General features: G+C 39.8%; 1 protein-coding gene across 5 annotated transcripts in view; it reads right to left on the reverse strand.

Moving 5' to 3' along the window:
- The window catches only part of kazna (kazrin, periplakin interacting protein a), a 58683-nt gene extending 47485 nt beyond the window's left edge, over positions 1-11198 (reverse strand). The window contains exon 1 of one of the 5 annotated variants that reach the window (XM_047155612.2): positions 10811-11198. In XM_047155612.2, coding sequence (XP_047011568.1) covers positions 10811-10976 — 166 coding nt within the window. In that variant the 5' untranslated portion in view covers positions 10977-11198. Of the gene's footprint in view, positions 1-2202; positions 2310-6655; positions 6803-10810 lie in introns of those variants that run through there. The other 4 variants (XM_017468332.3, XM_053680360.1, XM_047155615.2 and 1 more) reach the window with 4 other exon arrangements.
- Between the last annotated feature and the right edge of the window lie 3678 nt (positions 11199-14876).

Consider the following 14876-nt stretch of genomic DNA (forward strand, 5'->3'; position numbering starts at 1 on the left):
ACTCAAGCAATAAGGGAAACTATTTTGCTTTCTCCTTATTAAAACCTACTTAATGACATTTTCTCTCAAAAATATATGTTCCAAAATTATTGTTACCCTGGTTGCCTTTGCTAGGAGGTTAGGACACAGTTAGAGCCTTCAACAAGATGAGCAAAATATACACCCGAATCAATACAGAAATGGTTAATGGTTGGAGGAAGAGAAAAATTTCATATGCACGGGTAAGCATCACAAAATATTATAATAAATATCATCATTGGGGTGCAGATAATTTTGAAACCAGCTTTTTATTTTTTTTACAGAATAAAAGTTGCACATGCTTAAATAAAAATTTGAGTTCAAGGTACATTATATGGCCAAAGGTTTGTGGACACCTGACCATCACACCCACATGGGGGCGTTCCCCAAAAAGTTGGAAAAGCACACCATTTTATAGAATGGTATCTTTGTATGATATAGCATCTCAATGTCCATTCACTGGAACTAAGCAGCCCAAAACTTGTTTCAGCATGACAAAGCCCCTTGCACAGAGAGGTCCATAAAGGCCAGTTTTGCCAAGGTTGGTGTGGAAGAACTTGAGTGGCCTGCACAGAGCCCTGACCTCAACCCCACTGAACACCTTTGGAATAAACTGGATCACTGACTGCAACCCAGGCCTCCTCATCCTACATCAATGCCCAACCTCAATAATATCCTTGTGGCTGAATGAGCACAAATCTCCATAGCCACACTCCAAAATCTAGTCTTCCCAGAAGAGTGGAGGTTATTATAACAGCCAACCGGTGAATAAATCTGAAATGTTGTCTTCAACAAGCACATACATATGGTCTACACGACTTGACATAATACACTAGCAGTCACTCTGAATTACTGTTGTTCCAGGCCATTGTCCATTATTTCACTTGTTTGTTTAACAGAACCAACCAGACTAGTGCTTCCTGTCTGTTAGAAGACTCTCTGATTAACAGTGATGCCCGGGCCAAAGCTGATAAAATACGGCTAAAGTTTCCACACCTCGTGAATAAGACATGGGTTGCTTTGATAAGGCAGGGGGTATTGGTGGTGCCTCATAGTGCCAGGGTCTAGAGTTGATGTTGCGCTCTGGTTACAGTGTGTGTTCAAATAATTCTAATACATCCACATGGGTTTCCGCCAGGTATTCCAGTTTCATCTGACCACCCAAAAATATGCCAGGAAGTAGACTGGATAGTCGAAAACACCTCTAGATGTGAATGAGTGTGGGTCTGATGGGTTTCCCATTCAGGACCTATTCTAATACAAAGGATAAAGGGACCAGGATGAAGTAGTTAATGGAGTTAGATGAATGAATGAATGAATGAATGAAATTCTCCAACTTGTTTTTTTGTCACCAACACAGAGGCAAAAGGCTTAAAATATAGTGAGCAATGGATGTGCCAGCAACATAAACCATCCGTCTTTTCTTAAAAAAAATAAAATAAAAAAATAAATAAATAAAAAATTCAAATGTTGATGCCGTCTGATAACTGAAGGAAACCATCCACTGATCACTAGTTTCAAAGGAAACAAGTCAGATGCTGTGCCAGTGTTATGGCTGGATTGTGGGTTTATAATTTGACGATAAAGATGCTTTTCCCGCACATGTTTAATAATTTAATTGACCTACAGTACTGCTACATGTCTGCTGAAAATAGCCCGTGATACATCAAAGCCCAGTTTAAGCCAATCCTTGAAAACCATGATCTAACCCTAAATTATTCCAGGCAAAAACCGATTCTGCACAACGACCCTACGCTGCATAAATAACAAGCGGAAAAAAAATAAATCATCTAGCAACCCCTTTTCATGTGTGTGGTTATGTGAAATTGCAGCAGGCAGAAAGCGTGTTGTGAATCCCATTCAAGTCAATATTATGGAACAGGGCTGAAATAAATAAAATAAAATTAAAAAATCACAGAAAAACAAGGAGAAAAAAAACAAAATCAGAGTAACTGGAAAACTGAGATACAATTCAGTGACTAAGTGTATGTTTTGATGACGAGCAGCTGTATTTCTGCCACGGTTTATTTTAGGTCTGAGGTAACCCTAGACAACTTTTTGAAGAAAAACAAAAACAAAAAAAACCACACACACAAACACTGACACTACACATCATTCTCAACATGCTTTATCAAATCAATCAACAAAGCTTCAAACACATGACCACACACACACACGGCTTACCTGTAGTATTGACAGCAAAAAGTCTGAGAGGATCACAGATTCCTGTTGGAACGCACTGATTCATTGCTGTATGGCTTAATGCCCAGACATTAACGGATTACAACCTGACATTACACGCACTTGCACTCAACATACGTCAAGAATTAGGCGTGCTCAAGCCACACACACACACACACACTGTACTGATACCAAGTACAGGTGTCTATAAAAAGCTGTGCTAATTTCAAATGCATGAAACAGATACCAGCATTACTGCACTACCTCTCTCTCTCTCTCTCTCTCTCTCTCTCTCTCTCTCTCTCACACACACACACTCAAATACACACAGCTCGGCTACTCTGGCAAACAGGCATTTTGGCATCACGCGGTCCCTTAGACAAAAATACTAAAAGTCATTCATTAATGCAAACGATGCCATCAGAAAAGATCACAGTGTGGTTTATTCAGAGCATCCTGCTTTCAAGTAAACGCGTTCACACACATATCCAGATATAACTGGTGCTTTGATGGACGGATAACAAGCAACGGCTCTTACACAGTGAGGGAGGAAAAAGGGAGAGAATGAAGCGGTGTGATGCTGCAGAGTGACATTTCAAAGTGAGGAGGAGGCGACTTTACACTCGAGAACAATATCTCTGTCAAGCCTCGAAAAGGATTCATACAGATGATGGCCTTCAGCTCTAGAAGTGACTCAGAACAGTGTCTAGGCAGCATATTGCCATTTTAAATCTTTAAAACAGTCAGTTTCTATAGGTCACACTGTTAAAAGTACGATGACAAGGAAGTTATGTGCTACATTTATTCCGTTACTTCGATAACTTAGGTCTAGTACAAACAGCTGCGATCAAAATTATTCAACCCTCATTGCAAATCAGGTTTTTTTTTTGTCAAAATGTTCAGACTTTAGCTGTTTGTAACAAACAAAAGCAAGTGAAATAGTTAAACACAACGAATGCTTCAAGTGGTTTCCCCAAATTCAACTGAAAATGCAACTTTCTCCAGTTTCAAAATGATTCAATCCCTTCATGACAAGCATCTTTAGTACTTAGTAGAGCACCCTTGTGCTGTTATGACCTGCTGCAAACGAGATGCATAGCTTCTGGCAGTGTTCCTGAGGAATCCTAGCCCATTCCTCATGAGCAATGGCCTCCAGTTCAGTAATATTCTTGGGTTTGTTTACAATTAAGCAAGATCACACGAGGCAGAGTGTGGTTATACTGAATATCAGCATGGCTGTGATTTGGCTGTAGGTAACCACAGCCGTGCCGATATTCAGTATAACAGCACGATTGCAAGTGCGATACTGCTTTTATACAACAGATCTATGAATAAGAAAATCATATCAAGTAACTGACAATTCGAACATTGACTACGTTTACATGGACAGCAGTAATCTAATTATGGATCTTATTCTGAATAAGACAAGATTGTGATCAAGGTGTTTACATGAGTTGCTTTTAGAATATTCCTGTTTTACAGGTTATAGAACATAGATCGATTAACGGCACACGGCGTTATATCCCCACGCCACTCCGTCTGACGTTCCCTCCAGAATTTCACATATCGACATACAGTTCGTCTTCGTTATGGTACCGTATACAGTTTGGGGTGTTTTTATTTTTAATTTTACAAAAGCGTCAAGTGCGGTTAATTATTTGTCATGCTGTCGTCTATGTCTTATGCTGCAAATAGACGACTGCTTGAAGCCGTGGGCTGCGGCCGAAACCACGTACTTACCTACCATATAGTAGCTGAAATACATGTATTTCACCTACTATACACACACACACACACACACACACACACACACACACACACACACACACACATATTTCGCCTACTATATAGCAGGTAAGTATGCGGTGTGTGTACGTGTCCCATCACACAATGCGGTGAAAACTCCATGACGTTAATAGTGTGATTAAGGTGTTTACATGTCTGTAATACACTTCAATAATGCGACTAAAATAGGCATACTCCCCATGTCTTAATTCGATTTGTGTAATCAAAAATTGCTGTTTACATGCTAGTTTCTTAATCAGAGTATAGTCTTAATCGGGTTAATATCGGATTACTGTTGTACATGTAAACGTACTGATTGTCAAATCTTCTATTCGTTCGTGCTCTGCTAGCTGAAAGAGATCGGGAAGAAGCTAGCCACTTTATAGCACATCGCCTAGCTAGCTAGCGAGCTCACGTCGATTTGTTCATTCCTGTTAAACGTGCTTCATCTGACGAGCTTTCATATTTTACGCCAAACGTTATATTCTTGGAAAATATCGTTTGGCGTGTCCACTGATGATAATGTCGTAGTAACCGATTTGAACTAGAAAGTGGAATTTTACGTGTTGAACACAGTGAAGTGGCGTGATACACACAGTGAAACGTCCCAGTGCGGTTATAGGAAATAAATAGACACTCTTGGAACACTGCACGACCAATCAAACGAGCAGACCCAAACTCACCGCTGTACAATAACATTTACGTGGATTCATTTTTAGTCATAGAATAAATGAACATTACTGAACGCCAGTGTATTTAGTTAACATTTAAACAAATGTCAATAAATATGTTAGCTTTGAATGTTAGTCAAGAAGTTGTTTAATGGAAAGCATTACCATTCACTGGTTAAAAATAGATAGAGATGTCCCAAAACCACAGCTTAAAGACAAAGGGTATGTACTGACGAACTTAATAAACAACAGTGTTTTAACATTAAGACGCAACCTTATTGAGTCCTTCGTGGCACATTTAGAGCTCAGATTGAATGATTTTGAAAACATACCTAACTGGTGCTTGCGTTAATACATCGATTTCTTTAACATTCTTCGAGTGACATCATATCAAAGCACCATTAGATTGTGTGAAGGGCTTTCAGCTTCATGCTGTGCATCTGCATAGCTTCAGGGCTAATCATAAAAAAAAAAAAAAAATTGCCATCACACTCAATTACTCTGTGCTTCAGGAATGGGAAGACGTGCTGGATTTGTCTTATTGTCATGATACAATACAGCGGGATAAGGAAATCTGAAATACCACTAAATGTGCTGTACCAGAATAGAAAGAAATTTTTTTTTTTTTTTTTTTAATTACATGAATAGATTTCCAGGCCAGCCCTTTTTAAAAAAATAAAAGATCTGAAAAGAGTAATTCAGCATTTTGAAAAAGAATTGAAATATTTAAAAACTTTTAATTTTGTTTAATATTCTAATCTTTTTATGTTATTTAATAATTCAATGTAACGTTCTTTAATTTGTCACGTTATAAGCAGATTCTTTGTTAGATCAAACCAAATAATTCATAGCAGGAATTTCTTCCTATTCCACCCCTAGGGTTCATAAAGACTCCAGACTTATTAAAAGAGATTTTCTACAAGAAACACATTTAACCCAAGTCTTAAAACCTTCATGCTGCCCTAAAGATTATAAACTGTGTTTTTATGAACGATTTTTGAGTGTGCCGACGGATTAGGGTGTGAAAATTCGACGTGCGTTGGCTTTTCTGTATTCGCTTAACAATAACAATTCAGTTAGTATTAAACATATAACAGGCAAGTGTTTTTGTGTCATAAAATAGAACAGTCAAATATATTCCAGTATGCAAATGCATGCATTTTGAGGGCATTTCTCAACTGCATATTCTTGAAACGGGATTTTTAATGAATGTAAATGCATCACAGCTTCTGTGCTGTTTTTTCGGTTGTCTAATGACATTTTTTGTGCCAAACCAATCAATTTGACCTTTAAATCAAGACCGAGATGCCTTTCAAGATAAACTAGACTCTCTACCTCTATTTGGCTGTAACTTCATACTAATGATTACCATGCACTCTCTCTCTCTCTCTCTCTCTCTCTCTCTCACACACACACACCACTATAACTATCTTGTCATTCGTTGCCAAACTGTAAACAGATATTAACCCCCTCTCCATCTGTGTTTAACACACACTGCCTCAAACACACTCACACCCATATACACACACACCCTGTGACAGTGTATATTTTCTGACCTGAACATTACCGCAAACATAGTTTCGCCACTCTCCAGTCGTGACAGCCCTTATTCATGATTGCATATGATTAACTGTGACATTTCAGCATGCTCTCAATAAACACACGTTAATTAAACTGCACATGCAAGTCCAATGAACCTCAGAGAAGCTGAGAGTAGACTGGGTACAGGAAATGATAACGAAACATAATGACGTAGAATAAAACGATAACGGAAAGAGTTAAAAAAAATAAATAAAAGAAAAAAGGAAAATGTAGAAAGAGTGCACAAAATGTTAACATGAAATAAAAATGAAGAAGTGATTGTTATAATGCATGGCCAGTAAACATTGCTGAATATGCACAATGCTATTCACAGCCTCATACATACATATTTATAATAGCTACTTACACACACACTTTACACACATACACATGCAATATTAAAATGCTCATCTACTCACACTCTTACCCTTGTCAGAACAAAAAGCATTTAATCCCAATGGGGACAGAAAGACAGAGCCGAACAGACAGAGAGAGGCTGCCGACTTGTCAGGCCCTCTAAAACCTCGACACTAGCTTTGGAGATGCAATCCGACACGTCCTGAAGGTAGGTGTGTGTGTGTGTGAGAAAAAGGGGGACTCAAGAGAGAGAGTGAGAGAGAGCAAAATATAGACTGTTCTCTGCTCAGTCCACTATATCTATTTTCATTTCATACGAACCAACCAATTATTAAAAAAAGAGGAGTAAACTACTGAAGTCTATCATTTAATAAATAAAACACAACATGGCATACTGTTTGAGAAAATAACCATCCACAGAGTGTCGGTTATTAGTCTTATAAGTCCCTCTGAATGCGTTACAACAACTGCAGTAATATATACCTGTGATATGCCTTGTTGCCAAAAACTGCTCTCAAAGCCGTGCCTTCCATCCAATCAGAATCGAGTATTCAACTGAGAAAAGACTCCACTGAGAATCAGTCCTCGAGGATTTTGCGATCGCAGAAATTAACACAAAATAAAGCAAACTCCACATATTTGCAGGAGCTTACTGCAGATTTTTCGCAGATTTGTGCCAAGAAGCATCATGTGACGTCATCACACCACACATTCAGCCAAAGTCCTCTTCAATTCACGTGCATCGAACACGAGTACAGGTCTAAGTACTAAAAAGTCTCGTTTACCAACATCACCGCACGAGACAATTTTGTGCAATTGCAACTTCAATTCAAGTCATTTCCCAGAAAAAAGAAAACAAACGCGCAAAAAAGCTGCAGCAAAATCAAGCATTTTTGGCTGCAACAATCCCAAAAAAAAAGAAAAAAAAAAAAAAAAAGAAATCCTATACGGACTGGATAATATATGCATGTACTTCCTCATGTTCCCTGTATAAAAACACCACATTGTTAGTAAATAAAAATAAAAAAAGAACCTTTTTATTCATTCATCCATTGAGCTTCGGCTTTATCCTTGTCAGGGTAATCTCAGGAACACGGAGCATGAGGCGGGAATATACCCTGGAATGAATGAACGTCAGTCCATTGCAGGGCACCAAGTACACATGCATTCACACATTGCGTCAATTTATAGTTACCAACTATAAACTATATCATGCAGACACATCCAACACCACACAGATACTAACCCAAACTCAAGGGACCCCTGTAGCTGTCTGGCTGCATAACATTTTCTATGTATATTAGCATTTGAATAAATGAACACACCTAGCACGAAGGCCTATGAAGGAGCCAGCAATCATTGGGTTTTTCTGTAATAATAGTTCACCGAGGTCAATGACAAGCCTGAGGCTACTATCGGCTTTGATTAAATTTGTGACGGGCACCAACAGCTCAGACACTTCAGCTACGTGCAATGCACCCCGAAAGCCTACGTACAAATCTCAGCTACTTGACGAGGAAAAATCTGCCGGCCGAGGCGTGGGACAGTTGAGAACAACGGCTGAATAAGAATTAAGCACATTCTCAAAATACTCAACATCAACCGGAAAGAGCTGGCGTTCCGCTCTTGCATTATATTACAGTCCAGACCTCGAGATGAACATTGGACATCATCCAGAATGCCTCCTACTACAGCTCTCATTCATTCCTCTGTTTGTGTGGGGAAGTCATTTGACCCAAGGGGAAATTAATTAACTTATTGCAGTAAACATGTCTAAGTGAAGACAGGCTCTATGCCTGTCAGCATCATTTTCAACTTTGACCTTTATCAACAACTGTCATTGTGCACCATGCTTTAAATATACTACAGTTCAGCCCAGAAAACAGTCATGCCTAAAAAAAACAGTTGATTAGACCTTCAGTGATACCTATTTTCCAAATGATACACCCTCCCATCTAATGTACAATCTCTATTCCTTCCTTCCTTCCTTCACCCATTGTCATTCTCTCTCTCTCACACACACTCAGTTTCCTCACTGTCACAGCCAACACTTCTTCATGGCAAAACTGGCCAAGATGAACAAACAACCCATTGAGGTGATGAAAGTTCCCTGGCCACTGCAGAGGCTTTCTTTCAGATCCAACACACACACAGTGAAACAGCTGATTGATTCACAATGTGTTATTAATGAAACAGCGAGTGCTTCTCGTACCAGTGTTTCTGTGTTTCTATTCCTTTTTCACACACAGAAGACAATAAGGCTTGTGGGGACCAAAACTGACTGAAGTGACACTGCAATAATAACTTTCCCATTAAGAGCCAAAATGCTGTGGTTCAAGAAAAGACATCCAAGAAAGGATGTTTATTTTGGAGTCAGATCAAGAAGGACCATTACTGACTCATGACTTATTAATGAATACTGACCATTACTGATTAATGACTCATTCTGAGAAGTGCGTTTAAAAGAACGTTCCAGCATTTTTTCAAATCTTCTTTGGTAGTGTATGCTTAATTACTGCAAAACCCCAAAAAATTGGACATATTTCCCCATCATATGAAAAGATCCAGTCCCTCCAGGAATTAGCAATTTTTCCAAAACGACCGCAGATTTTCCACAGATTTGGGCCAACACGCGTTATGTGATGTCATCACAACGCACATTCAGCCGATGCCCTCTTCAATTCACATGTGTCGGACATGAATACAGCTAAACGGTCTCATTTACCAACAAACATCACTGCCAAACAATTTCAAGCCAATTCAAGTAGTTTTCCACAAATAAAGCACCAAAAACTGCACAAATTGCATCGCAAATTTTAAAGAAAAAAAAAATGTGGCAAAATCGAGCATTTTGGCCGCAACAATCAAAAAAACACCATATGAAATCCTGTTCGGCCTGAAGATATACACGTACACTAATTTAAAACTCATTCACTCATACGCTATTCACTCATACTCATGTGCACAGTCATACGCGTAGCCTTTCAAAGTATACTCCATATGACATGTACGCGTACGCGGCCGGTCAACACGTGCGCATTACGACAACTTGCACTACCCCTCCTGGCCTAGAATCAGAATAGAGCAGTACAGCAGGTCTGTTATTATGAAAAACAACAACGAAGAAGAACACCACGAAGAACAATGCTTGCGCAATCTCTCGCCGCGATTCCCACCAGTATACAAATCCTTATACACGTTAAGGTTAGAATTATACAAATGCGGGAACTTTCTAACCTGCACTCGTCTCCATTGCTTCCGTTTTTTCTTCGACTATATTGAGAATCAACGGCCCTGGGTTACTGTTGCCACCTTGTGGAACAAGTAAATAGTGCAAAAGAATTAAATGTGCACATTTGAAATCAGCGCGTACTCTGCTGATGACGACATTTGCGTCACGCGTACTGTGCGCTATTCCTAGCGTACGCGTAAGAAGTGAATACATACTTTCTGCCTAAGGGCACTTGTTTTGGCACTTGCTTAACGTTTGTGCAAAACTTAAATTCATCACTAAAAGTGTGTTGTTTTTTGTACATTCAGCTCAAAATCTGTAGAATTGATCCTTTTCAGAGATGGAAGTTGTAGTTGTAAAGGCTTATGGTGCATGCATACAGCAAATCCTTCAGGAGAACATACGCAACCAGAATTACTTGAAGTTGCCTGAAGTTTGATAAAACTACACCGTTGGAAAAATGCTAAAATCACAACCCTTAATTAATAATAAATAATAATAATAATCATAATAATAATTAAGACAGGAATCACCCGTATACAAATTCAGTGTGCACTGTGATAGCAGCCACTCAGCCTGCATTTAATACAAGTGTACAATAGACTCTTTACACAGATTTTGTAACGCACTTAAAAAACAAATTCCTGTATACTTTTTTTATTATAGATATTTATTGTGTGTCCAATTCGCACTCTGATTCTGGCACATGAGGAGTTACTCACTGCTTCCTAATTTACTCTTGACGTTGTGGGGTTTTTTCCCCCCCTTGCACATTATTAACTTAAGTGAGTCACATTCCTTGTGTGTTCAGGCATGCTTAGTCAATAAATAAATTTAAAAAAAAAAAACTGACTGTGATATGAGTTCTCATAGACAAGGTTGGACCTTGGGAGGACCTATGAAGGAGCACAGACGGATAACTGCGTTCACTGTGTCACCTCTCCGGAGTGCATGTGGAGGATGAAGGTAGAAGGTGCGATCTCACCGTGGCAGCTGCGTGGCTGTCTCCTCTCCACCGTGGCCGTGTCTCGCGCTCCCACTTCTCCCGTTTCGTCACGCGCCACCAGCTCCTCAAGCAGCTCGTTCTGCTCCTGACCCGCGCGACCGATGGTGGCGTCTCCGCGCCGCGCGAGCTGCTCTCCGTCCTCCATCCTTTCAGAGATCACCCGCTGCAGCTCATCAGAAACACGTCTCTTTCGGACCGTTTTTACAGCGCGACGATCTAAACGCTGCACCCAGCTTTACGGAAACTGAATGAAAGTGTTTTGAATTCCATGATGACGTTAATCTAAACACACAGAGAGAGAGAGAGAGAGAGAGAGAGAGAGAATGCGCGTGAGAGAGGAAAAGACGTATAAACTCTGTTGCTGCTCTCGCGCATAGAACGGCGCGCTGAAGGATGACGAACAGCTCCTTAACGGACCGTACCAACTGCGGGAGGGATTGGGGGGGGGGGGACAGAAGGGCGCATTAACTGTTGTAGTTACGTCATTTTAACGCAAACGAAAGACTTTCTTATGATTGCCATTGTATATAATAATGAGGGACAGTTATGAGTAGAAATCATTATAACGTCTCAGGAGTCTTAGAGGATTACACGAGTATAATCGAGTATAAAACTGCACGTGCACACCGCACACTCATACATCATAGCTGGTAATGACTGTGCTTGTGCCTTAGGGAAGCAGCAAGCCCTCCAGAGATCTGATATAAAAATAATAATTAAAAAAAAGTCCTGAGCCTCAACACAAGCAGTTTAGAGTGAAAACAACTACTTGCGTTAATACAGACCCGCATGCAGGACACACACACACACATACACACACATACACACACACACGCACGACCTATGTAATGTTGCCCTGATGAGGGTTTACCCTTGAGATCTGTTGATATATGCATGAATCTAGCTGAATGTGACTGTCTAATCATAATAAATAATCACAATGAAATGTTTTGGGGGGTTTTGGGGACTGCAAATTGCCTTCACAATACAGTTTCAGTGTTCTGCAGTCATTTGGGTAAATTTGTCAACTCATTCACTCAAGGGATTTCATTATTTTAGTATCAGTCTCTCTCTCTCTCTCTCTCTCACTCTCACTCACACTCTCTGGTTGGTGCTTGATAGCTTCATGTGGGTTTCCTCTGGGTTCTCCTGTTTCCTTCCTCCTCTCATGTAAGATGGCCTGCAATGGACTGGCGTCTTTTTCCAGGGTATTTTTCTGCCTCTTGGCTGGCATTCATGACCTAGCGGTTGCTAAGATGAATACACTTCCGTGTTCACGACTGAGGAAGCATCGATTTCAAAACGTCTGATTAGATAGTCAACAGTGACAGCAAATACAATATAATTCAAGCAAAAATCCATACATGAGCTCACACTCATTTCCCACCGATGTGGTTGTGAGTAAGAAATGGTTTTATGCTATTCGCCATGATGAGGGTAAGCATTTAAAACTTCATGCCATCTATAGCCAGCATTTCAAAGAAATATCTGTTCCGCGAAATGTTTCTGACAAACTCAGAAAAGCCAGCAGTGTGTAGGAACTGCTCCTGCTGCAGACTCTGCAGCTGTTCCTCCTCTAGATGTGTGAGCTAACTTTATATAAATATTCAAATCGCTATAAAGTGACAATTTTCATCCTGAACAATCCTGAACACTCTCTAATTGTTACCAAAGCTAGCTAGCTAGCTAAATTATTGGAGCTGTTTTCATTAGCAACTGCACCAGGCAATTAACTTAATGGAATTAGCCAGCTAGCCAAGTGTGAAAAACATAGCTAGCTCTTCACTGCTTACCATAATCAGGAATATACTGTTAATGCGCTATTAGGATTAGCTGTCATTCATGAATTTCAGTGGCAATCCGAACACTAATATTCATTATTGGATATGATGACAAAGTTCTTCATTCGTTAATTATTAGTTTGCTGTTGTAAGAGAAATCCTAGAAAGTGAACACATATATGCCCTATACATGCACACACACAATACCACTTAGCCATACAGTATTTAATGTTGTAAGGAAACAATTTTAATGAAGATGCTTAATAATAATTAGTGTGTGTGTGTGAGAGAGAGTGAGTGAGAGAGAGTGAGTGAGAGAGAGAGAGAGAGAGAGAGAGAGAGAGAGAGAGAGAGAGAGAGAGAGAGCAATTGCACTGCTGTCTGCTGAACAATGCAGGGTCATTTATTCTAATTTAGCATTTATCTGCTAAAGTAGGTGAGTTATCAGTAAGGAGTAAATGGAAACATAGCCGAGTGTGATGAAGGGAGTGTGTGTGAGAGTAAGGGGGAGAGAAAGAGAGAGAGAGACAGTGAGATGATGATGGTGAGGATGATGGATTATGATGGAACATTATAGAATAAAACTCCCAGTCCGTTATTATAATTAAAGCTGCCTAAAATAGTTTTGTGTATCGGGGGAAAGGCCCTATTCACAGTCTCCTCCATCTTCAGGAGGACCTCTGAAAACTCCCTGAGCCTCGCTGCACTCTGCTTGCTGCACTGAAATCTGTGTGATGGATGGCAGCACTTTCCGTGTGTATGTGAATTAAGTGTTGAGGTCACGCCGCCTTCAAATCAAAAGGTCCATACGTATTGCAGCATCACCATTTAATAACGCCATGCTTTCATTCCATTAGTCCTCTTTCCAGACTTCAGATATTCCATATATTTCATATCCACTAACATTCCTGACCGCTGGTCAATATCGGACATTTTGTGCTCTCATTCAACCCAAAGGATCTGATCGTTAGCAGACTTGCTTGACACTAATTCTGCCTTTGCTAGAGAACGACAGAAACGCTGTACTGTATATGCTGAATAAACATACGGACTTAATGAATATTACACCACAACGCTGTTGAATTCTCAAATCTGATTGGTCAGTAGGTGTTGATTAATTATTTGACAGCTTTGTCATTGAAATCACATATGCTCATTCTAATATCTTATTGTTTCTACAGTATAGTAGCTGCTTATTCACAGAGACTTGAAGGGTGGATGCTCCACATAATCTGGAGCTAATAATAAAAGACAGGGGATTTTGCGCTTTCTGGTTTCACTGTAACATAAAAAGTTGTTGTTGTTGTTGTTTTTACTTCAACAGAGAGAAAATAGAGGCTTTTGAGAGAAGAATTATTTATAGCTGTTAGAATGTACATAATAACTTGTTTTGAGGATGTTCTACAATACTAAATGTAACTATAATTGAATAAAATGTGCAAGAAATTTATCATTACTAAATGAAACATTTTGGCAAAGCTCCAAAGATATCTTTGTGACACGCTGTTATGGGAAAATGGTCAACTTTGGGATGGTAACATTAACACATCACCTCATCATTCCTTTAGCAGCATTTCTGTCTTCCATATTCAAATTAATTTGTCGGGGACACTGTGGCTTAGCAGTTAGCATGTTTGCCTCGCACATCCAGGGTTGGTGGTTCGAATCCCATCTCCGCCTTGCGTGTGTGTGGAGTTTGCATTTTCTCCCTATGCTTTGGGGACTTCTGATTTCTCCTCAATTCCAAAGACATGTGTTGTAGGCTGATTGGCATGTCCAAATTGCCTATAGTGTATGTGTTTGTGCCCTGCAATGGATTGGCCTCCCATCCAGGGTGTCCCGCACGATGTGCCCCAAGTTCCCTGGGATAGGCTCCAGGCTCCCCTGTGACCCTGTGTAGGATGGAAAATGGATGGATGACTTTTATTTGTATTTGTTTTAAGAGTAGATATCTGGATTTTAGATTTATATTTAGATCCCTAATGAGCAAGCCAGAGATGACAGTGGTAAGATAACAAAAAAAAACTCCCTGGGATGACATAAGGAAGAAACCATAAGAGGAACCAGACTCAAACGCGAGCTCTTCTGGGTGACACCGGACACAGATTATAAATCATTACTCCTCCACAACTGTGTACTATAGATTCAAATGGTGCAAACAGTGCTAATTTCATCCTGTTGAAATTATGTTCAGTATGAGTATCACATTATTTATGAGTACAGCAGCAGTTCTTAGGTACAAGTCTACAGTATCCAGGTGAGAT

The sequence above is a fragment of the Ictalurus punctatus genome, chromosome 5, assembly GCF_001660625.3.
Source record: "Ictalurus punctatus breed USDA103 chromosome 5, Coco_2.0, whole genome shotgun sequence".
NCBI classification, from domain to species: domain Eukaryota; kingdom Metazoa; phylum Chordata; class Actinopteri; order Siluriformes; family Ictaluridae; genus Ictalurus; species Ictalurus punctatus.